The 23,907-nt window shown below is 34.5% G+C and overlaps 1 protein-coding gene across 1 annotated transcript in view; it reads left to right on the top strand.

The window, feature by feature from the left end:
- The first annotated feature begins 358 nt into the window (after positions 1–358).
- LOC122028757 overlaps positions 359–23,907 on the top strand; it is a 48,022-nt gene continuing 24,473 nt past the window's right edge. Inside the window, exons 1-8 of the mRNA XM_042587626.1 lie at positions 359–519; positions 661–759; positions 6,919–7,003; positions 7,829–7,898; positions 9,042–9,102; positions 9,181–9,234; positions 17,946–18,102; positions 18,187–18,283. Of these exons, the coding sequence (XP_042443560.1) occupies positions 430–519; positions 661–759; positions 6,919–7,003; positions 7,829–7,898; positions 9,042–9,102; positions 9,181–9,234; positions 17,946–18,102; positions 18,187–18,283 (713 nt within the window). The 5' untranslated portion in view covers positions 359–429. The remainder of the gene's footprint in view (positions 520–660; positions 760–6,918; positions 7,004–7,828; positions 7,899–9,041; positions 9,103–9,180; positions 9,235–17,945; positions 18,103–18,186; positions 18,284–23,907) is intronic.

The raw sequence follows: 23,907 nt of genomic DNA, 5'->3' as shown, positions 1-23,907 counted from the left end.
CTGTTCCTTGTGCATATTTTTTAATTTACTCTTATAGTCAGTAGAAGAATTTTATAAGACCAGACTAATTACTTTAAAGCTAATTAATAAAATTTATTATGTTTATTTATTTATTTATTTATATTCGATCTCCCCTACCAAGAATTGCCGTCCGTCCCTACTCTGAATGCATGACTTCTTCTAAATGTTTGATTTCCCCTTTAAATAAACTGAAAATATGGTAGATTTGTGAAAATAAGTATGTGATTTAAAAAAAAAAAAAAGATAAAAACTTGGATGTACCTTTCTGTAGTTTGAATTATTTTTTTTACCACAATAAATCAAAAAGATCCACCAACTACAGTGGTCGACTCATTGGTGGTTTGTGAACGCAGCGACCTGTGCTTGTCACATCTGTGTCCGACCAAACAAGCCTCCTGTGCAACTGCGATGACGGAGGGGTGGATTCGAGCAGCGGTCGAGGCCATCCACTCCTCCCCCACCCAGTCCGTCATCTACCTCTCCGGCGGCGCTTCCCAGGTCTCTCCTCTTTCGCCTCTTGTATTGTTCTCCTCGCTTTGTCTCTACATATGTCGACTTCTCTCTTTCCGTTATGGCATTTGATTTCGGAATTATGGGATTTTGAGTGTGGACTTTGATTGGATACCGCTGATGCAACAGACGCTTGGATGGCTGATGTCCATGCCAGGGGCGTCCAACACGGTTCTTGAAGTTGTGGTACCCTACTCCAGGAAATCCATGATTCAACTGCTCGGAAAGGTGCGTCGTTTATCTTGACTTATGAGATTTCGATCTGTAATCACGAAAAAATTGGGAGATCATAGTGAAGTGTAGTTAACGAGACAAAATGACCTTAACATGATAGGAACCGGGGGCCTATTGTGTGGAAAAATCGAAGGAAAGAAAATGAAAAGGGGATAGGGTGATCACTTCAAGGGGATCGACCTCTAATAATCAAGTGAAATTGATTAACCAAAAAGTAAATTACTTGTCTTCCAAAATTACATAATGTCTCTTTAAATTGACACCTAAACTACCTTTTCAAAAGAAAAGGTCTAAAAGAAAAATCAAATAAAAATACATTTTCAAGAGAAAAGGTCTAACTTATCTAAAACTTATCTTAGAAAAGGAAAAGATCTAAAACTTATCTTTAGAAAAGGAAATAAAGTTAAAGGATTTATTTGAATAGATCCATTAAAGGATCCTATCATTCCACCGCCCTTCAAAAAACCTTGTCCTCAAGGTTGTTTAGCAATAAACTCTGAAAATTTTTCTTGAATTGTATCATATAACTCCCATGTTGCATTATCGATAGATAAGTTGCCTCACTGAATTAATAGTTCAACCGTCGCTTGATTGTTCTTCTTTACAAGTCTCCTTTTTAAAATAGCATAAGGTTGAAACTTAACTTCACCATTTGAATTCACTTTAGGAAGGTGTTGTTGAGGAGTAAATTTGTCTCCTAATTTCTTTTTTAGACAAGACATATGAAATACAGGGTGTATTTTAGAATCTTGTGGAAGTTCCAAGCGATAAGTAACCTGTCCAATACACTCTATCACTTTATAAGGGCCATAAAATTTCGGTGACAACTTCATAGAGGTTGAAGGACAAATTGAAACTTGTTTGTATGGTTGAAGTCTTAGAAAAACCCAATCTCCTATTGCAAATTCTCTTTCCGAACGATGTTTGTTGGCTAGTTGCTTCATTCTTTCTTGTGCATTGCATAAGTTGTTTTTCAGAGCATATTTTGTGAGACGATCAATGACCACCATGATAGTGGTTTGTCCTCGTGAAGTGGGTAACCCATCTATGAAATCCATGGAAATGTCGGTCCATATTTGTTCAGGTATGGGAAGGGGTTGAAGAAGACCTGGTCTTGTTACATTTTCTGCTTTGTTTCTTTGACATACATCACATTCAACAACAAAGTTTTTGGTGTCTTTCTTCATTCCTTTCTAATAGAAAACTCTTGAAATCCGTTTATACGTGCATAGGAAGCTAGAATGCCCTGCAATTGGTGAAGAATGAAATTCCTCTAATATTACTCCTTTTTCAACTGAGTCTGTTGGAAGGAAGATTCTATTTTTATATCGTAAAATTTCTCTATCCCAAGAATAGTAGGGTTCTGACGATGAATTTTGTAATATGTTTTGGATGGGAGCCTGTGTCGCCGAATTTTCCTTTAGCTCTCTTTTTATGTTGTCCAAGTTTTTGCAAGTTACTAAAGATATAGCAGCGAACTCTATTTGGTTAGGAAGGCGAGATAAAACATCAACTACTGTATTTTCCTTTCCCTTCTTATAAACGATTTCATAATCATATCTCAAGAGTCTCTTGATCCATTTTTGTTGATCCATATTTGAGATACATTGATCCAAGATGAACTTAAGACTCTTATGTTCAATTCGTATTTGAAAGCATCGGCCAAGAAGATAGGGTCTCCATTTTGTAATGGCATATATGATAGCCAACATTTCTTTGTCATAAATAGACATCTGTTGATGTAGAGGAGATAGTGCCTTTCTAGTAAAAGCTAATGGTTGTCCTTCTTGCATAAGTACGGCTCCGATTCCAACTCCGGATGCATCAGCTTCAATGACAAATTACTTATTGAAATTAGGTAGTGCAAGAACTGGTGTTGCCATCATAGCCTCCTTTAAATTCTGGATTGCCTTTCTACTTCAGGACACCATCTAAATGCATATTTCTTTAACAAAGCTGTTAGTGGAGCACTAATCTTTCCATAATTTTTTACAAATTTACGATAATAACCTGTGAGACCCAGACAAATATATAATGCCTTGATATTCTTTGAGATGAGCCACTCCTTCATAACTAACACCTTTGAGGAATCAGTAGCTACTCCTTGTTGTCTTATAATATTCCACCTTAGTTGTTACAAAGCTACACTTAGATCTTTTCACAAAAAGAGAATGCTCATGCAAAAGAGTGAGTATTTTATAAAAGTGATATAAATGATCTTTGAACGATGAACTATAAATAAGGATGTCATCAAAGAAAATCAAAACAAACTTATGGAGGTAAGGCCTGAAGATATCGTTCATCAAACTTTGGAATGTAGAAGGTGCATTAGTTAAACTGAAAGGCATGACTAAAAATTCATAATGACCATCATGAGTTCGAAAGACTGTTTTTGGAATGTTTGGTTGATAGATTCTTATCTGATGAAAACCTGAGCGAAGATCCAACTTTGAGAAGAATGAGGAACCTCCTAATTCATCAAGTAATTCATCAATGATGGGGATGTGATACTTGTCTTTCACTGTAATTTTATTGAGTGCCCGATAATCTACACACATTCGCCAACTTCCGTCTTTCTTTCGCACAAATAGTACTGGAGAAGAATATGAACTTACATTTGGGTGAACGATACTAGCTTGAAGCATCTCTTGTACAATCTTCTCAATTTCCTCCAGCTATATGTAAGGGTAGCGATAAGGCCTAACATTTGTTGGTGCACTCCCTAGTTTTAGAGGTATACGATGATCATGTGAACGTGATGGAGGAAGTCCCTTTGACTCAGTAAATATCATAGAAAATTTTGAAAGAAGTGCCTCTAATCTTGGGGGTATGTGATGTACCTTTAGGATCCTTTTTAATGGAGAGTTGCATGAGAAAAATGGAGCAATCTTTCTTTAATAATCGCTCTACTTGATAACTACTGATTGATGTGATAGTATCTTATTTCTTGCCTCTAATGCAAACTTCTTTTTCTTGATCTTGGAAGCACATTGTTAGTTGAGAGAAATTCCATATTTTGTCTTCTAATGTTCTCAACCATTGTGCTCCAAGTACAACATCACATCCATCTAGGGGTAGAAGAAAGAGATCTGTGATTACTTCATAATTTGATAAGAAAATTTTAATACTATCACACTTTCTTGGACTTGTAAGTGATCTTCCATCCGCCACTTTAACATCAAATGTAGATGCATGATCTATTTTTTGTTTAAGCCTTCTTGCCAAGTTGAGTCTAGAAAATCTATAAGTGTCATCACTGGTTGTTTTTTAATGGATTCTTTTATCTTCATCGTTTGCGGAGTTTGTAGTCCTTCTAAGGCATGAACTGATATTGCCATAGAGTCATCTTATATTTCATTGATATTATCTTATGTTTCACCTTCATCGAAATCATCTTCTTCCTCGGAGTTCTCTATTGGTTCAATCATCAGTATCCTCTTTTGCTTGCATTGATGACCACGACGCCACTTTTCATCGCAATGCCAGCATAATCCCTTTGCCGTTCTTTCCTTGATCTCTTCTTTTGTTAATCTACGGGGTGTTGAATAATGCGATGTGTTTTTATGAATTACTTTATTATTTCTTCTTCCTTCCTCATTGATCTTCTCTTCTTGTAGTCGTGCAAAGGATAAGGTAGCCTTCATGGTGTGGGGTTGATTCATTTTTATTTCTCATCGTATATCAAGGCAAAGTCGTTCAATAAAAGTGCCTAGTAATTGCTTTTTGACTAATCATGAGTTCAATTAGTACGGTTGTAGTCTGTAGAATTTTTGCCAATTCTCCATCAATATTTTCATAATTGGAGGGACCAAATCGATTGAGGAGTTCTTCTTTGAAATCTTCCCATTTTGGAGGTCCATGGCATGCTTCAAGCCAGTGATACCATTGGATGGCATCGCTTTCGAGGCTTATAGATACTCGTTCTACCTTTGCATAGTCCGATGTGCTGTGACTGAGAAAATATTTTTCAGCCCCTGAGTTCCATCCAATCAGATCGTTGTTCTCCCAATGAGGAAATTCCACCTTCATATGTGGAAGGTTGTGCACTCGATCTTTATTTGAGTTCGCTCTATGGTCATATTGTTGTTGTCAAGGCTGCTAATTTGTTCCCCTTTTGATTAGTATGCTTGAGCTGGAATCCACCTTTAAACGATCCTTCAATTCTTGTACTATTGTGACCAACGATGACACAATTTTTCAAGTTTATCCATTCTTGTCTCGTGCTTAGCTTCAAATTCCAAAACCCATTTGGTGTCAGGTTGAGATTCTCCGGTCGTCATGTGTGGATTTTCTTCTCTTAAAGTCGGGTTAAGACCATGCGTTTGTTGGTGGATGCGGCTTGAGGTGCTGAAGAAGTTGATGCTTGATACTATAGGGCGAGTATGAAGTGAACTTGGCTCCGATACCAAGTTGATAGGAACCCAGGGCCTATCGCGTGGAAAGATAGAAGGAAAGAAAATGAAAAGGGGGATAGGGTGATCACTGCGAGGGGATCAGTCTCCAATAATCAAGTGAAATTGATTAACCAAAAAGGAAATTACTTGTCTTCCAAAATTACATAACGTCACGTAAACTACCTTTTCAAAAGAAAAATCAAATAAAAATATATTTTCAAGAGAAAAGGTCTAACTTATCTAAAACTTATCTTAGAAAAGGAAAAAGTCTAAAACTTATCTTTAGAAAAGGGAATAAAGTTAAAGGATTTATTTGAATAGATCCATTAAAGAATCCTATCATAACAATGTTCAAGATTTCTTAATATAAACTTACGGTTTTCAAGTTCAACTAAGATAGAAAAAAGTTCATGTTTGTCAAAAATCTTATTGAACTTAAGATGATCTCTAGATTTTACTGAGTTCAACTAAAATCAACCTTATGTGCATAATTTAGCTAAACTCAGATTAATAAATGAAAATGATTTTATTTAAAATGTTACTAATAATTTTTCTATCATTTTTCTTTTTTAAGTATGAGTAATGCATAATATTTATTTAAAATAATTCCATAGACTTAATTTAAATGATAAACATTTTCACTCATGTATGGAACTTTGATTATATATTATATTTATACAATACTTTTAAATATTTAAGCAAACTTATGTTGTCATGATCATCAAGTCATGCTAGTCCAACTATTTGGACATGGATATTATTCCTCTGATGAACTTTGTGGTAGAGAATATCATAAGTAATATTAGGATACTTTGAAGTACTTTTATTCGATTTTGACACTTTCAACTCTATTGGTTCAACATGTCTATGGATCCATTGATCATATCTGAACATGTTCATGCCATCTTAGTTTATTTTTTTATTTTATCATTTTTTAAACTTACATCAAATAACTCTAGTTATTAGTACTTTAGTGTTATCATTTCTAATAATACCTCACATGCATGTAAGGATTCTTATCTTTGCTATATTCTAATTTTGTTTGCATTCTTTCCTAATTGCCTTGAGTGGTCAAAACTCAATAATATATATCTATTAATAATGTAACATTGGATAGTTAATTTACACATATAACTTAAATGGTCATATATTCTTGTTCATCAAGATTCCTCCTCATTGTGATTTTTTTCTTTTTATTCTGTACACAATTTTCATGCAAAACTCACTAGCTTTGCTCATAAATTTTAACTATTTTCTGCTAGTTGTTTTCATGCATAACTTATTTATTAATCTAGCTGCTAGGCTTATCTATTTGGGGTTCCAGACCATGTAATGGGTTCTTACCAAGACAAGTGCTGGGCTTGTTGAGGAATGTTTGGTTTGTTTACATCTTTGCTAGTGTAATGTTAATTAACGTTCATTCTAATTTTTAGCTAACATGCTGAAGCCTAAAAGCATGAGTAGACCACACACACCATCTACCTTTTAGGATTGGGCCTCTGTTTTTTTATAGATGACAATGTAATATTCCTTTTTCTTTTGAGAGCTATCACAATGCTGAAAAATGAGAACTGCTATTAACATGGCATGATAATTTTTGTTTGTTGAAGTTAGGAACCAAGTCCTTATTCCCAAATTGAGTGGGCTTTTTGTGCATCCATTTATTTTGGAAAAAGATACTTTCCATCCTTTTCCTTAATACAAATGCAGAACACGATAGGCATATTTATAGAGGCCACCTTTGTATCTTTTTTTGTAGACTCCTACACAATTTGCTAGCCTCCAGACAGCAGAGGAAATGGCCTTGTCAGCATACAGTCGTGCTTTAAAGCTTTCACGAGCAGGTTCATACAAAGAATAGACTAAATACACCTTTATGTTGCTATGTGATTCTTAATCTTGTGCATATATATTTTTTTCTTCAAGTTTTCAGTTTTTACTTTTTACTGGTGCCAAGTTGCAATCAGAACAAGTTGAGCTATTAGAATTAGTCAGAATTACATATCCAGCTATATTGCTTTGTATGTCACTTGGCTTCACAAAAATAAATGAAACTTCATTTAACTGTTGCGCACATAAATCTAGCAAAATATGGGAACGTGGTTGCCAACCTACAGGAGGAGAAGGCGGCCTCTGGTGAAGCTTCTTTAGGTTGTGTTTCCTTTGAGGTAAATAAAGAAGAGGGAAGTGTAGGATGGAAAAATAAATATTTAGTTGTTTCCTTTGATTGGTAGGAAAATGAGGGAGAGAAAAATGTTAGAAAAGCCTGGGTTGTTTTTCTTCCAAATGATTCTGTGTTAATTGAACAAAAAACTACTCTTGCCTCATGTATGCTCATAGTGTCCTTAGAGGCCTCACCAATATCTGTTCTTGTTTGCTTTTCCCCCCAATATTTGCTAGCTTTCATCTCTTCTCCCTCGAAGGAAGCACAACCATGGTGTGGAAGAAATCTGGATCATGCAACATAGACATAATACCTGGATGTCATTAAGTTTAGATAATAATCTTGATGTAATATTAATAGGGATTCTTCAGTGATATTGACTTGTTCTGAATGAGGTGTATTGGACAGCATAGTGACTACTTCACTGTTATAACCATGCTTATTGTTGGTCATGTGAATGTTTCTCTTGTTACCAACATAATTTGATCCAAATCTGAAATTACAGGTTTGCCAGTTTTGGGTGTTGGGTTTACAGGGTCTTTGGCTACTACATACTCAAAGCATGGTGACCACAGGTATCCTTTGAAATTTCCTTTTGCTTTCTATTAATAACACACACACAATTCAATTCTTATCAACCTATTCCAATCTATTTGATTCTCAAAAAATTTATGCCTCCATGCCATTTATTATCCATTTATTACTACTAAACAATTATATGATAAAATAGAATGAATTTTATCAAACTCAATTGTGATCTCATCAATTACACTTAGTATTTATTTGATTTAAATAGTATTTTATTCATCCTTATTACGTATTAGATGAAAAAATATTGAAAAATAAAATATATTAAATCTACGTGTTATTGGAGCAAAATGTGATAAGGCTCAGCCCAGACGACCCAGTATTGCCGGCCCCAGCTAGATACAACAGGTAAATTATGAGAGGGGGGGGGGGCATTTTGCCGTAACACATCAACCCTTTGCATAGGGAGGTCAGACACCCAACGAGACATTTTATATCTGCTGGAAATCAATCTTAAGACCTATTGGAGCAATCACCTATGCAGGTACCAACTATGCCAACCCGTGGGGCGCCCTAAATCTATGTGTCATTGATTGCATGCAATTAGGTTAGAATGATATTATGTCATTGTTTAAACATAATTTCCTAACAAATTTAATGAAGGGATAGATTGCCAGAGATTTAAATAGTTTGGGATAAATTTGTTAAAATTGATTGGTGGGATAGATTGGTTAAAGGTGGTAAAGGTTAGCATATGAAAATTAATCATAAATTAAATTGTATAATTTTGTGGTTGAGTTCTATCCAGGTTTAGATTCATGGATATTATGTCATTGTGATTTGGTCTATGAGTATGTTCCTTCTCCCTAACCTAGTATAAGTAAGCATATTTCTTAATATTAGCTGAATAAGTTAAATTTCATATGTTAACTCCTTGAAGATCTTGCATCTTACAATACTTTTCATATGCTAGGAAGCAGTATGATTGTTATCTGCTTGATTTTCTTTTTGTTGTTACAATAGGCGGTTATGCTGTTCATCCATGATTTTTTTATACCAAATAGATGCAGAAAACATGATTTTGTACCTTGGCAGAAAATCAAAAATGTTAATTTTGGAATACTAGGTGAGAGCTTAAACATATTGCTTTTCTATTGTTTTTGCATACCTGATCTATCAAAGTCTTGTAGGTTTTATATGTCAACACGAACGTTCGATTGCCTTTGGACATCAAGTGTGACTTTAAATAAAGTAGTCTCTTAAAACTTATGCCCATATATTTAATAGATTATTCTTTGTTCTAGTCCACTAATGTTATATGTTTATTAGGGTTTGCGGACTCGAGAAGAAGAGGATAGAGTTTCTAGTCATTTATTGTTGAAGGTATTTTAACTTTGTCATGCATATAAAATTTTTGATTACATCTATCCATGATCTTTACATTAATCATAAAATATAACAGAGTTACTTTGCCACTTCCAGTTATTATACTTTTAAGATGCTTTTCTAAAGGTGATTTAGAATTTTGTTTAAAATTGTAGATTGTTTTGACCGTAGAATGGTACAAGGTTAACCTAGGACAAGTCTTCTCAATTTTTGTGGGCAGAAATGGAAAAATGCAAAAGACAGAAAAGTAAAACCAGGGAACTGAGGAAAGGAGGAAGTAAGAAAATCAGATTATTAAGCAATTAATTAGCAATGGAAACACAAGAAAGAGCAACACCAACATCTGCCATATTTAGGAGCATGAATGATGATTCAGTTTGTCTTAACACTGAGTTGTTTCCATTTGGTTCAAAATGTCATTTCTCATTATTTTTCTTGGGAATTGGGTTGCTGAGGTTGAACAAATTATGTAGAGAAGATTAATATAGGAAGTAGGCTCGTGTTCTCATAAATGGAGTTGTGATTTCAACAACAATGTATTTGATCAGTTTTCGATACTTGATAGGCTTATTACTAATGTGAATAAGTTCATGTGCAACTGTTCTTTTTTTTTTTTGATCAATTTGTTTCATTTTCTTCTCAAGTTAAAAGGATAGGCTTACTATGACTTTTGATTCATGAGAATGTGTTACATTCCATTCAAGCAAGTTTGTTTCAATTTTTTTCTTGATGTGAAGACATAAGGTTTCCTTGATGATATCTTATGGATGCAGTTTGGTACATTTCTACTTTGATTAATGTGGTACCATGTATGTGATCATGCCAGTTAGCTTTTGGCATATATTAGATTATGGTATTGTGACAGGACCGTGATAGTGACAAAATAAATAAAGAAGAATTTTGGAAAAATATTTTCTGTCTATATTCACTAAACAAATTATAATATATAGACCTTGAGGGGATTATCAAATCCCTTAATTCTAGGGTGTAATATAGGAAGAAGTATAACAATAATCATAGCAATAATATCCCTTGATTTTAGGGTCTAATGGAGGAAGGAATAGCCCTCGGGGCAGGGTGGAGTTGGTTAGTACGGGATAGAGTTGCTACTATAGGGCAAAGGTTCGAATATCGGCAAAACCAAGAAAAAAAAAGCCCTCCCTCACATTGGCCAACTACAACTTCCTGATTTATCTCTCACAGATGGTCGTGGGGCCACTGGGGTGGCGGATTCCACCTTCGCAACCATAATATAAGAAGGAATATAACAATAATTACAAAATTATATCTCTTAATCTTAGGGTCTAATATAGGAAGCAGTATCTCTCTAATTACAATAATAATTAGATAGATAATCAAGGGATATAAAAATCAAATAAGGAAAGAAGAATATCTTGATATTTTGACATCCCCCCGACATTGATACGAGTAAGTCTATCAACATCAATTTGCTACTAAGAAACTTGTGACATTGCCTTTTTAAAGTTTTTATAAGACATCAACTATTTGAAAATAAGTGGTAAGATGAGGAAGAGTGATCACTCCTCGAATAAAGACCTCCCCAATGTAATGACAGTCCACCTCTATGTGCATTGTGCATTCATGATATACTAGATTTGCAGTTATTTGAATAACACTAGTATTGTAGGAGTAGGCGGAAGAAATCCAAGTTTGGAGAGAAGACCATGTAACCGCACAATTTCAGAACACGCCGCAGACATGGCTCTATACTCAGCCTCCGTGGAAGATTTAGAGATACAATCCTGCTTTTTACACTTCTAAGAATCAAGGCATCTCTAAGAAAAATGCACCAACTTGTTGTAGACTTTTTAGTATCCGGGCAGCCAGCCCAATTTGCATCATTGTATACAGTCAATTGAAGAGAAGATTTTGTTGGAAAAAAGAACCCATGAGTAGATGACCCAATTAAGTATCGAATAATGCGACGAACTGCAGCAAGATGAAGATGTCAAGGTAATTGCATAAATCTGTTAACTATATGGATAGCATATGAGATATCAGGTGATGTGATTGTTAGGTAGATAAGACTACCAACAAGTTGCCTATATAAAAAAGGATCAGGCAAAAGCTCGCCTTCATCTTTTCGGTATTTCACATTCACCTCCATTGGCGTATCAACAGCAGTAGCATCTTTTAAACCAACCAACTCAATAAGATATTGGATATATTTATGTTGATTTAAGAACAAACCATGATCTTGAGAGTGAACTTCCAGCCCTAAAAAATATGTGAGATGCCCAAGATTTTTCATTTTAAATGTACTATGCAACATATTTTGAAGCTTAATGATTAGTCCATTGTCATTACTAGTAATGATAATATCGTCAACATAGTCCAAGAGAAAAATCATACCGTGGTTGTCTTGTAAAAGAAAAGTGATGAATTATACTAACTTTGTGTGAAAGAGAAGGTGAGAAGAGTGGTGTGAAATTTCTCAAACCATGCTCTAGGTGCCTGCTTCAACCTATACAAAGAGCGTCTTAGCTTGTAAACTTCATGTGATACATACCGGATGGAAGTGTTATGTAAACCTCCTCTTTAAGATCCCATTCAAGAAGGCATTTTTAAACATCTATATGATGTAAAGACCAAGATTTAGAGGATACAATAGCAAGAGTGGTTCTCATTGTGATCATCTTAGCAACTGGTGCGAAAGTTTCTTCATAGTTAAGGCCATATTCTTATTTATTGCCAAGAGCAACCAATCGAGTTTTGTATCTATCCAAAGATCCATCAGACTTGAGTTTCATGGTATAGACCCACTTACTACCAATAGGTTTAACATTTGGAGGACAAGAAACAATGTCTCAAGTATGGTTTTCCTCAAGTGCTTTGAGTTCTGCTTCCATTGCTTGTTGCCAACACTCATGTTTTATAGTCTGCTTATAACAAGTGGGAATGAAACTAGAAGATAAAGTAGTAGATATAGCCACAAGATTTGAAAAACTGTCCCTTTCAGGAGGTTTGTGAGGTCTAGAGCTTCTTCGAGGAGGAGGTGGATCATTGAAAATGGGATCAGATGTCGCAAGAAGATGTGGAGGACCTTCAGTGAGACCTATAGGAGGATTAGGTGTAGAAGGATTACGCCTACGATAAACATAACCGGAAAATGTGGTAAAGTATATAGGGAAGCGAATTCTGAGGTTTGTTGTGTACTAAAGAAGGGTTGATTTAAAAAAAAATGACATTCCTAGAGACATGAGTTCGACGAGCATGAGGATCATAGCAAAGAAATCCTTTTTGGGATCCAACATACCTTAAGAAAGCACACTTGACATACAATAAGTTTATTTCTTTCATGTGCAGGAAAGTGAACAAAACAAACATCCAAATATATGAAGATTGGAATAATTTGGCACATGCCCAAACAAACAAAAGTAGGGAGAATCATTGCTTAACACATTGTTTGGGAGGAGGTGAGGCAAGGGGAGAGAAGGGTAAAGAAGGGGAAGGAAAACTTGAAACCCTATTTGGGAGGAAGTGAGCTACGGAAAGGAAAGGTAAGCTTTAACCTTTCTTTCCCATGTAACGAAAGAATTTCTTACACCTCAATTTGGGGTGTAAGGAAGGGTAAGGGGAACTAAAAAAAATTACGTTCCAATTTTATCCTTGATTTATTATATTAATTCCCCAAATCATTGTTTTAGGTATTCTTTACGTTGCGACGAAAAACACTCGCATCTCCAGACTCGCACCGTTTGACACTTGCACTTCATCGACACCAACTTTGATGGCAACGCCGACTTCTATGCCGACGCCGACTTCGACGCCGACACCGACACCCACTTCGACGCAGACGCCGACTTTGATGCCCGACTTCGACATCGAGGCCAACTTCGATGCCGATGCCGACGCCGACTTCGACGCTGACGCCGACACCGACACCCACTTCTACGTAGACGTCGACTTTGACGCCCGACTTCGACATCGAGGCCAACTTCGATGCCGATGCCGACGCCGACTTCGACGCCGACTTCGATGCCGATGTCGACTTTGATGTCGACGCCGACTTCGATGCCGACGCCGACTTTAACAAATGAGTAATAATTGCTTGAATGCGTAAGTCTTAACCAATAAATGTATGCAAGATGTACTAAGTTTTTGAACGCGTAAGTCTTTAACAAAAGTGAGAGTAATTTTGTAACTTTATATATTTAACCTTCATTACCCTTATTTTTCTCCGAAACACGACAACACATGTTACGTTAATGAACCTTCCCTCCCTCCCAAATAAGGAGAAAATAAATACTTTACTTCCGCTCCCTTCCCATTCCGTTAATGAACCTTCGCTCACCCCATCCAAACAGAGGGTAAGTTGGGAGATGGTAATCTATTAATCAAATAGATAAAGCTTCGCACCAAAAATGATAGGGAACACAAGTCTCAATTAGAAGAGTGCGAACAACATCAAGAAGATGACAATTCTTTCTTTCAGCCACACCATTTTATAGTCGAGTGAAAGGACAAGAACGTTATGATATGATCACATGACTTTGAAGAAAAAATTGAAATTCATTTGACATATATTCACCACTTGAATCAAATTGCAAGATTTTGATTCGGGAATAAAATTGTATTTCAACTAAAGCACGAAAGACTTAACACATAGAAAACTTCATTTTTAGACGGGAGAAAATATACCCAAGTAAAACGAGTGAAATCATCGATAAATGTAACAAAGTATTTGTAATGTTCATGAGAGATTACAGGGCAATACCCTATACATAGTATGTACGAGTTCAAAAGATTTGGTGGTGCTATTTTTATGCAATGGAAAATGAAGTGTTTTGCTTTTGCCAAGTTTGCAAGATGCACAATCAACAATATCAGTATTGGAACAAGAAGTCAAATCTTTATTTCCAAGTAAACTAGATTTAGGCAAGACTTGAAGTACATGAGAATTAGGGTGTCCTAAACGTCTATGCCACACCTGATTATCACATTGAACAACATTAAAAGTAATATTATTTGACATCGGAAAGAGAGATAGAAACAAAGGAAAAAGACGTCCCATTTTAGGTCCCTTCGCAATCATCTTCCCGGTCACTTTGTCCAACACAAGACAACCAAAATTTAAAAATTGAACTGTACAATTGTTGTAAACTAATTGACCGACAGATATCAGATTAGTGGACAACTTAGGAGATACAAAAATAGTATTCAAAGAGGGTGAACTATCACCAACAGCTGTGATAGGTAAGGAACAGTATGAATATGAAGATCTCCTTTATATTTTTTAATGTTATTTAAAGGCAAGGGAGTGTTGGTCATGTGATTTGAAGCACTAGAATCAAAATACCAAGGCTTAGGATTAGAATTTTTATTACCTGAGAGGCCTAAAGCAGAAAGGGTAGAGAGTATCATTTGTTGGACCATTTTAGGAGTAATAGAAGACTGACCAGGACTAGGGGCATTTGAGGAACCAATTGAGACATTGTAGGCAGTTTCAAATTTCTTTGCAGGCCGAGTGGAATAATCTTTGATGATATGCCCTGATTTCTTACAATAATTGTAGAATTTTTTAGTACAATTAGTGGCAATGTGCCCGGATCCTTTGCAACTATAGCATTGAACATTAGTCATATCTCTTGTTCCTTTAAACCTCCCTTAAGCAGCGTAGGCAACTTGAATTGGAGTAGAATATTGAACTTTTTGCTCCAAGACAGCTTGTGTACATTGTTCTTCCTTGAGAAGCTCTCCTACACAAATATCCCCCCTTAAGAAGCTCTCCTGTTCATCAGGTTGGACCTGATTGCTTCAAACTCGCCCCTTAACTTCATTAAAAACTGATCACGCTTGCTAGTCTCATGCACATTTTGGATAGCAATGAGTCCTTCAGGAGGCACACTTACATACACAATATCAGTGTACTCGGCCCAAAGATTTCCAAAAGAAGAATAAAACCCTTGGATTGATATACTCCCTTGACTGAGTTGACCCAACTCGAGTTCCAATTGAAACCTTCGTGCAGTATTACTTTGGTTGTAAATTTTCTTCAAGCAGTCCCACATTTCTCTAGCGAAGGGGGAGCCTTGGTGCAACGATAAAGTTGTTGCCATGTGACCAAAAGGTCACGGGTTCGAATCCTGGAAATAGCCTTTTGCAAAAAGCATGGTAAGACTGCATGCAATGGATCCTTCCCTGGGACCCCGCATGGCGGGAGCTTCTTGCACGAGCTGTTCTTTTTTTTTTTTAGTCCCACATTTCTCTAGAGGTCTTATAAGGCTTGAGATTAAGTATGGAGGCTTCCACACTTCCAAGGATCCATGATATAATCTGAGCATCCTTCACTTCCCATTTCACATATTCCTCCTCCTCACTGTTAGGTGTTGGAGTAATCAATATGACTCCACAACTCCTTTCCCTTGACAAATATTTGAAATTGGAATGCCCAAGAAGAATAGTTCTTACCATTAAATCGAACAAGAAAATTTTTAGATCGTTCCAAAGACATGATTTCAACTAGAAACAAGTACTAAGAGATCTGTTCTAGGAAAACATATTGTAAGAACACGAAAAAAAGAACAAATCGTTGAGATCTTGGAGCTCGACAAGCAAGTAGACACAAGAAGAATTAATCTTAGAGTTTTGGCTCTGATACCATGACAAAATAAACAAAGGAGAATTTCTGAAAAATATTTTCTGTTTATATTCACTAAATGAATTACAATATATAGACCTTGAGGGAATTATCAAATCCCTTAATTGTAAGGTCTAATATAGGAAGAAGTATAACAATAATTACGGCAATAGTATTCATTGATTCTAGGGTCTAATATAGGAAGGAATATAACAATAATTATAGCAATTATATCCCTTAATATTAGGGTCTAATATAGGAAGAAGTATCTCTCTAATTACTGCAATGATTAGAGAGATAATCAAGGGATATAAAAACCAAATAAGCAAAAGAAGAATATCTTGATATCTTGACAGATAGCATCATGGACAATCATTCCATCTCCGTAATATGAGATCTTATGTGGCATGAAATTTATTACACTTCGAACATTCTGAGCTTTAAATTGAGTACCATTATTGGTTTCATTTACCCATGAATTCATATGAAAAAATAAATTTTGTTAATTCATATAATATATACTACTAGACTATGTTAACTAAGTTGCTCTGGTGGTACTATACATGCTGCCTCCCAAATTTATGGGGTTTATATTGGCATCAAACCTATACCTTAGTTGTTTGGCCCTTTTTATTTGTAGCACTACACCCACCTGCTAGTCCCAGTAGCTTTATCGCTACCATCTACTAGTCCATTTGAGTTAGTTCAGTCTGACATTATAGGGGACAGTTTGTTTTTTCTAGGTTGAATTTTTGTTATTTTGTCACTTGTATTCATGTTTTTTTATTTGTCAGTTCAAGATCGTCGAGACATTTAAATTTCTTTGTCAAAAATATAAGTCCATTGCCTCTCTCTATCAAAAACCCTTTTGAACTGATGATGCTTTGCATGCACGCATTGTATTTTCTCTTCATTTATACATCTCAGGGTATTGCCTTCCAAACAAGCAAACTTATGTATATAGGAGAAAATTAGGTGGTTAAATGCAAGAATCATCATCTGTTGGATGTTATCAATTCCTTGATGTATCAGATACATATCTCTCTGTTTCAACATATGCTATCACCTCATCCATTCAATCTATATTTTATGGATACTTTTTAACACAAGTGCTACTGTGACCTTGATGCAGTCTCAGCTAGCTTCACCTTCCTTGAGATGCCCCTTTCTTTTTGTCCACCTCCATACCGTTGATTTGCCTCTATAGTAAAGATGTTCCATTGTGTCGATCACCCCAATTCTGCTTACTCCACCTCCACTGCAGGTACATTTATGACATATCAGGTTTTCTCCACTAGTAAAGATGCCTCTGCCATTGTTTCCTTTGTCTGATGGTTCTAGACATCTTTCCACACTTGTGCACCTTCTGACCTATGTCTTCCTTTTACACTTTGCAAGTGTAAGTTACCTGCCCATCATATTTTCTTCCAGTTACTTTCACTTTCTCTGCGGGAGCTTGCCATGTCTAAGTGTCTAAACTCAAAACCAGTTAGGAAGTTATATTAATTGTGACAGAAAAACAAGCAATGGTTTTTGAGATTGCTGCCCCACCTTGATTGACATACTAGGAATACATTTAATCTCCCATCAGGTCTTTGCCAAGTGACTTTCAGATGAGCTTAAACAATCAAGTTTAATCTGATAACTCAATTGATCATCAATCAAAGTTGGTGGCTAAAGGCTACATCCATGTATTTGTGTTGATTATTATGCAACCTTTTCACCACTAACATCAATACAAATCCTTTTGATGAAATATCATTCAAGAGATTTTAGTTTTTATTTTCATCTTTTATGCATCTTATACTATCGAAATCTCTACATTGCCTTTTCCTACATTTAACAATCCCATTAATATCTCTTGCCATGCTCCATTTCTAGAATTGCATAATGTATCATATGCATCAACTTGTTATGCCTTCAGACTTTTTTTTTGTCTTAATTTGCATTACTTTATATCAAATTCAAGTTTTGTCATTTCTATAATTTTGCCAATCTTTAAATATGCCTTTTTGAAACATAATTTAGCTTCTAAATTATTGAAAGTCTTTCTTATAGTATACTTAATTTGCATCAATCCTGATTAAACATTACCTGATTTTGGAAGGCAATTTCAAATGCATGCAAAGTTCCTGCCACCTTTAAATCAGAATTGTATGAATCTGAAATAGCCAGTGAATATGAAAAGCGAATTAATGAGGATGAGGAGCTGCAGCAAGTTATCGATGGGATTCTTTGTATGAAGAGATATGATTTTTCCTGTGGTACTGTGAACTCAGATTAATCCTTCATTATCAAACATAAGTTATTTCTACAATTTGAGATCTAACTGGCGTCTGTGCTTATAGACCAGAATGCTTCAACTTCAGATAGGATGATAATATTGTCGGGCTCCTTTAATCCATTACATGATGGTCATTTGAGGCTTTTGGAGATTGCTTCAAGGTAGATTAAGTTGCTTAAGGTTCCGTTAGATTTGGATGCTCTATTCTTTATCATTCCTTTATCTCTCTATATTACTTAAATATTAGAATATGTGAAACTCAAAGGAACGCCTTTTCTTTGTATTGTTGGAATATCTCATTTTCTGGTAAAATTCCTTAATGGATTAAAAATCATATTAAGGAAGGTTACAATAGAAAAACCTACTGGAATTTCATATTCTATATATCAGGATAATCTCTACATCCCTTCGTAATCTACCTTATGTTAACTAAATTAGATTTCCAATAAAGTATCCCTTTTTTATTGGATTAGATAGAAGAAGGTAATCACATAAATTTAAAACTCTTATTTTCTAATCAATAAAAAGCTTTATTGTTTCTTCAATCTGGAATGAAGCACGGATCAACCTATGTTCAATATTATATATAACAGTGTTAGAGTTCTTGAAAAGGTAACTATCTTGGTTTCATATATGCAATTTATATAGATAGAATCTTTGAAAATGACTTTCCTCCCAAATATAAGAAAAAAGAGCTTGTGATTTGATTCCACATTGCTACTCATGAATATGTATATTTGGGACATTTTTAATAATATCAAGATGTATTAAAGATGAATGCAATAGTGTACTTGTGAATAATGAGGAAATTCAAGAGCAATAGAAGAGATATTTTTATTAACTTTTTAATGAAGGTTTAAGTAACCAATTTAATTTAAGTAATTTAGTAGAGATTTTAAATGTGATGCAAAATAGAAAAGTGGTTGAACTAGATATTTCAATAGAGATATGAAAGTACTTTAGGAAAGTAAAGTATTAAATGACTTATGAAATTATAGTGAAATAATAAAATGTCGGATCAGTGGAGGATGTGTGTAGGATCAAAGAAGTGCTAAAGGGGAAGATGAATAGCGTGTTTCGTTTTTTCACGGTTTTCAAAAAGTATGCAGCGGAATAAAATAAATACAAGCAGAGAAAGACATTTCTTTTTACGTGGTTCACAGCTTGTGTTGCTGGTCCAAAGCCCGCGATTGTTGATCACTTTCAATGGGCAATCCACTATCAATTCATCATTTACAAAAGATTAGGAGCGGTGACAAGTTTACTGTCCTTATAAAACACGCATGAAAAAGACAAATGCAAATAAAAAATTATACCGACACGAAGACAAGATCCAAAGTAGAGTGTCGATATTGGAGGAGCATTTTAGCGTCGTAGTCCAATTTCGGAGCAGTGCGAAGATCGTTTGAGCATAGAATGAATGAGTTTTCTGTTGCTTATATAAGGCATCCGGGGTGCCTTCAATGACTGAGGGCACCTCAAGTAGGCCTTATCTGATGCATCGTGTGCTTTTCCGAGATAAAATTTCTGATCCAGGGTGCTTCCAAACAACCTAGGGTGCCTCGGTCCAGGCTCCCCCAAACAACTAGGGTGCTTCCAAGCCATTAGTTCAACACAACAATTTTCCGGAGTCCATAACTTTTGACTCGAGACTCAGAATCAGTTTTTTCGGTGGTTACACGTGTAGAATTTGAAGATCTATGTATGTCTCTGCAACACAGAGTTAGCACACGAGCATATAAAATAGATATAAAATAGTTTTGACTGTCTCGGGACTGTCCTGTCCTAACTTTTGGATTTAATTGAAACTTTAGATCGGACCGACGGCTATTGTTCCCTTTAAGGGAACGTATTCTCACCTACTCCTCTAAGGAGAGATTATTTGTTTGTCAAAGATTTGATCGTCCATAGTTATTTGGACTTTTGCTCAACATCCGATCTTGACCTTCAGGATTTCCCGCTAGACGTCTAGTCCTCGACCCTCCGGGCTTCCCGCCTAGAGTCCTCAACCCCTAGGACTTTTGTCCGACATTCTCGATCTGCAAAGACTTTTGTCCAGCTCACTCAACTTGGACTTCTTTGCCCAATTCACTCGATCAGGACTTTTTGCCCAATCCACTTGAGCAAGACTTTTTTGCCTAGTCTCAACTTTCTTGCACACTTAGTAAAGCTCATTAGAACAATAATAAGTCTTAACTTCGAACCTTTGTCAATGTCAAAACCAGGTTTTCGATTATTTGGCGCTCCCAGCACCAACAATCTAGAAAACTAGAAAACAGTAAGTAAACAATTTTCAAGTACTTTTACAAAAGCTCCCCTTAACTTATCCTCTCCCCCTGAAGTTAATATCCTTGAGGTTTTTGAAAATACTTAAATTTTTTCAAAAACTTAACCTATTCTCTCCCCCTTTGACTCACATCAAAAACCAATAAGGAGTGAAAAATATTATCAAGTAGTTAGGAAAAAATATTTCCATGCAATTAGAAGTATGTGGAACTATTTTTAAATAACACCTAGAAATTTTCAAATACACAGAATGATTTTTTTTTAAAAAAATATTTTTCAAGTACAAAACACTTTGAAGTTTAAATGCTAAGTTTTTTAAATGGACTTTCAAAAATATGTGAAGTTATGAATTTTCCAAAAAAATTGTCAAAATTATCAAATTATGTTTAAATTTGAAAACTAGAGCTTCAAGGAAATTTTCAAATATATTAGAATTTGAAAATAGATTTTCAATAGAATTTTCAAAGTATGGAATTTTCAAATATGCTATTTTCAAAGTAATTCTCCCCTTGAATTAAAACTTTCCTCTTAAGATTTTGAAAGCATCTTTTGAAAATCTACATATTTTGAAAAAAAAATATTTCCGAAAACATTTTACTTTAACTTTGAAAATTTTCCCTCTTAATCTCTCCTTGATAGTTTTGAAAGCATACTCATTTTTCAAACATATTTTATATTTTTAAAAATAATCTACTTTAACTTCGAAAATAGGCATTTTGAAAAACTTTTCCAAAAGATGTTTATTGAAAAGCACACTTTAAAAAATATTTTCAAGTTTTAATGTTTTAAAAACATTTAGAATGATAGAATGTTTCAAAATTATTTCTAGAATGATAGAATGTTTCAACATTATTTTCTAAGTACTCAAAAATATTTGGCATAATTTTTCTAAATACCTGAAGGTACTAGTTTTAAATGGAATTTTTCTAAAACATATTTCCTGTTTCAAAATACTTGAAGGTAAGAATAAATTTTTCAAACCATGAATCTTGAAAGAAAATATCAAGCTTAATTAAGCAATTAAACCTTAGAAAATGCAACATTTATGCAAGATTAATTGTTTCCTTATAGTCTAGACATACATGTTATCTTTTTTAACAATTAAATTTCCAACAATGTAATCTAATTAAATTTGTTTGGTACTAATTAGATTAATATAAGAATTGTTTTCACTCTTAGAATTTTTAATTAATTTTGAGTTAATTAAATTTGGATTTAAGTTGTAATTATTGAATAAACTTAATTATTTAAGTTAGAGTTATTAGGTTAAATAAGTTTAAGTTCAGTTAAGTTTATTATTAATTTTAAATTTAGGTTTAATTAATTAAGTTTATGTTTAAGCTTAATTATGAATTAAGTTTAAATTATTTTCAGATTAAAATTATAAGTTAGATTAAATTAATATCTGGATTTGATTACTTTCGGATTAATAAATATTTAAGTTGAATTAATTAGATTAAATTGTTTTAAGTAGATTAATTGATTAATTCAGATTTAATAGATAATTAATCAAATTTATTTAATTAATCCGAAACTTAATTAATTAATTAAAACTTAATTAAGTTTTAGTTTAATTATTATGTTAATTAAGTTTATTTTGTGTATTTTTTGTTTTAATTAAGTTGATTTGTTTAAGTTCATTTAGTTTCAGGTTTAAGTTAAAATTTATTTTGAAATTAACTAGGTTTTAACTTTAAGTTAAAATTGAATTAACTTAGATTTAAATTAGGTTTGAATTAGTTGGAGTAAATGGTTTATTTAATTAAGTTGGATTTTAAATTGATTAGTCTATTTTAAATTAGTCCTAAAATCCATCTCAACATTTTCTAAATTATCAATTAGAACTTTATAGGTTTTGCGAGATGGTTATTCATTTTATTTTTATCATTTTAATTTGAATTCTAAATATTGATTGACATTTGAGTTAGATTTAGGTTTAACAATTAGTCAGTTAAGTGCATATTTTAAAAATTAGCTTTTAGGTTATGGCGAGGCACATGGGCTCTTGGGTATCGAGGCAACTACCACTTCTAGACAAAGTCTTTTTAAGAATTATACACTTAACTTTTCTTCTTGAGAAACCCTAGTCTAAGTAGTTTAGGATGTGACGAGGTAGTTTCAGTTAGTTCCACTTAGCTAAGTAGACCAAGCAGGGTACGCCTTACCCTACTTGACTCCTTAAACCAAGTTTTTTTAACGTACATCATTTCGCCTAACCCTAGTACTAGGTTGAGCAAGTGTCAAACAAGCCTAAATCATTATCTAACTGTTCTAAATTAAGCAGAAAAGTAAGTATGCAAAGAAAGTTGTAAATCAAATAAATATGTAAATTTATCTAACAAAGAAAACAGATTTTCTATTTGGTCCCCCGGATCATAACCTCGATATATTTTATCCAGGTAATGAATTTGATCCTTAGGGATCCAATATTGAGGTTCAACTTGATTAATCAAGTTTAACTTAAGGATCCATACTTGGAGTTGGTTTCTAGTATTTCGATTTACATTTGACAAGATTGATTTAAATTGTGTTTTAGCCTTGTATTTGAGTTCTGATCGATTGTATACGACCTTTGTTTTCCAAGTATCATATCAAAATTTTTGGAGCATAAAGTGAACCGTTCCAATGAATCTTAAAGTTCTTTGACTTGATTTTTCAAAGTGAAATTTTCTTTCTCAAATTGTTGGATTTAAGTTCAAGTTCCACTATGAACTTGGTAAATCAAAGAACTTGGAGTAGTCTCCTCCTTAAGGGCTGTTACCGCGTTTTGAAATGACTTGACCCGGGTATTAGATTTGACTAATTTTCGTGTTAAATACGATAACATAGTATAATTTTTCAACTAACGTTAGACTTACAGTGGAGTTTGAACCTTCTGAATTGGATACAGATCCGTGGCTTGACTTGGACTCGGGCTCCAACTCAGAATCAGACTCGACCAATTAGTCCTTTATTGTTAACGCTAGGTAGCTCTATTGAGCTTGTTCTTCCTGGTCCGACCCTTCCGATGATTCAGACTACATTACTTTTAGGACCTTCCTTCTCCTTTGCTGCTTGGTTTCTTTTGTGTTCAGATACTTTGACTTGTAGTGTTCTTTCTTGTTGCACCCATAGCAGATCACTTATGACTTGGGCTTTCTGGTTCGATTCAGACTTGGTTGCTTGCTATTTGATTGGCTCTTCCTTTTCTTGAGCATTTTTTGAACCAGTTTGACTAGTTCGACGGTGATTTCTTTGTCGTCTTTCGATTTGTCTTTGGATTCGAGTTCAACTTGGGACTTGGGCTTCGACTCCTTAATCTTGATTCTACCTGTAATTAGAGCAATGCCTTTCTCGGCAAGTGTAGCATTAGATTGTTCATGTAATTCAAACTCTGAAAACAATTCATCTAGTTTTACCTTTCAAAGGTCCCTTGAAACTTTGTAAGTATTTACTATAGATGCCCACAATGTGTTTCTTAGAAATGCTTTTAGAGTATACCCGATCGTCGCGATTTTCA

The sequence above is a fragment of the Zingiber officinale genome, chromosome 10B (genome assembly GCF_018446385.1).
Source record: "Zingiber officinale cultivar Zhangliang chromosome 10B, Zo_v1.1, whole genome shotgun sequence".
Taxonomy (NCBI): domain Eukaryota; kingdom Viridiplantae; phylum Streptophyta; class Magnoliopsida; order Zingiberales; family Zingiberaceae; genus Zingiber; species Zingiber officinale.
Note: the sequence above shows the minus strand (reverse complement) of the source record. Positions and strands in the feature narration are given on the sequence as shown.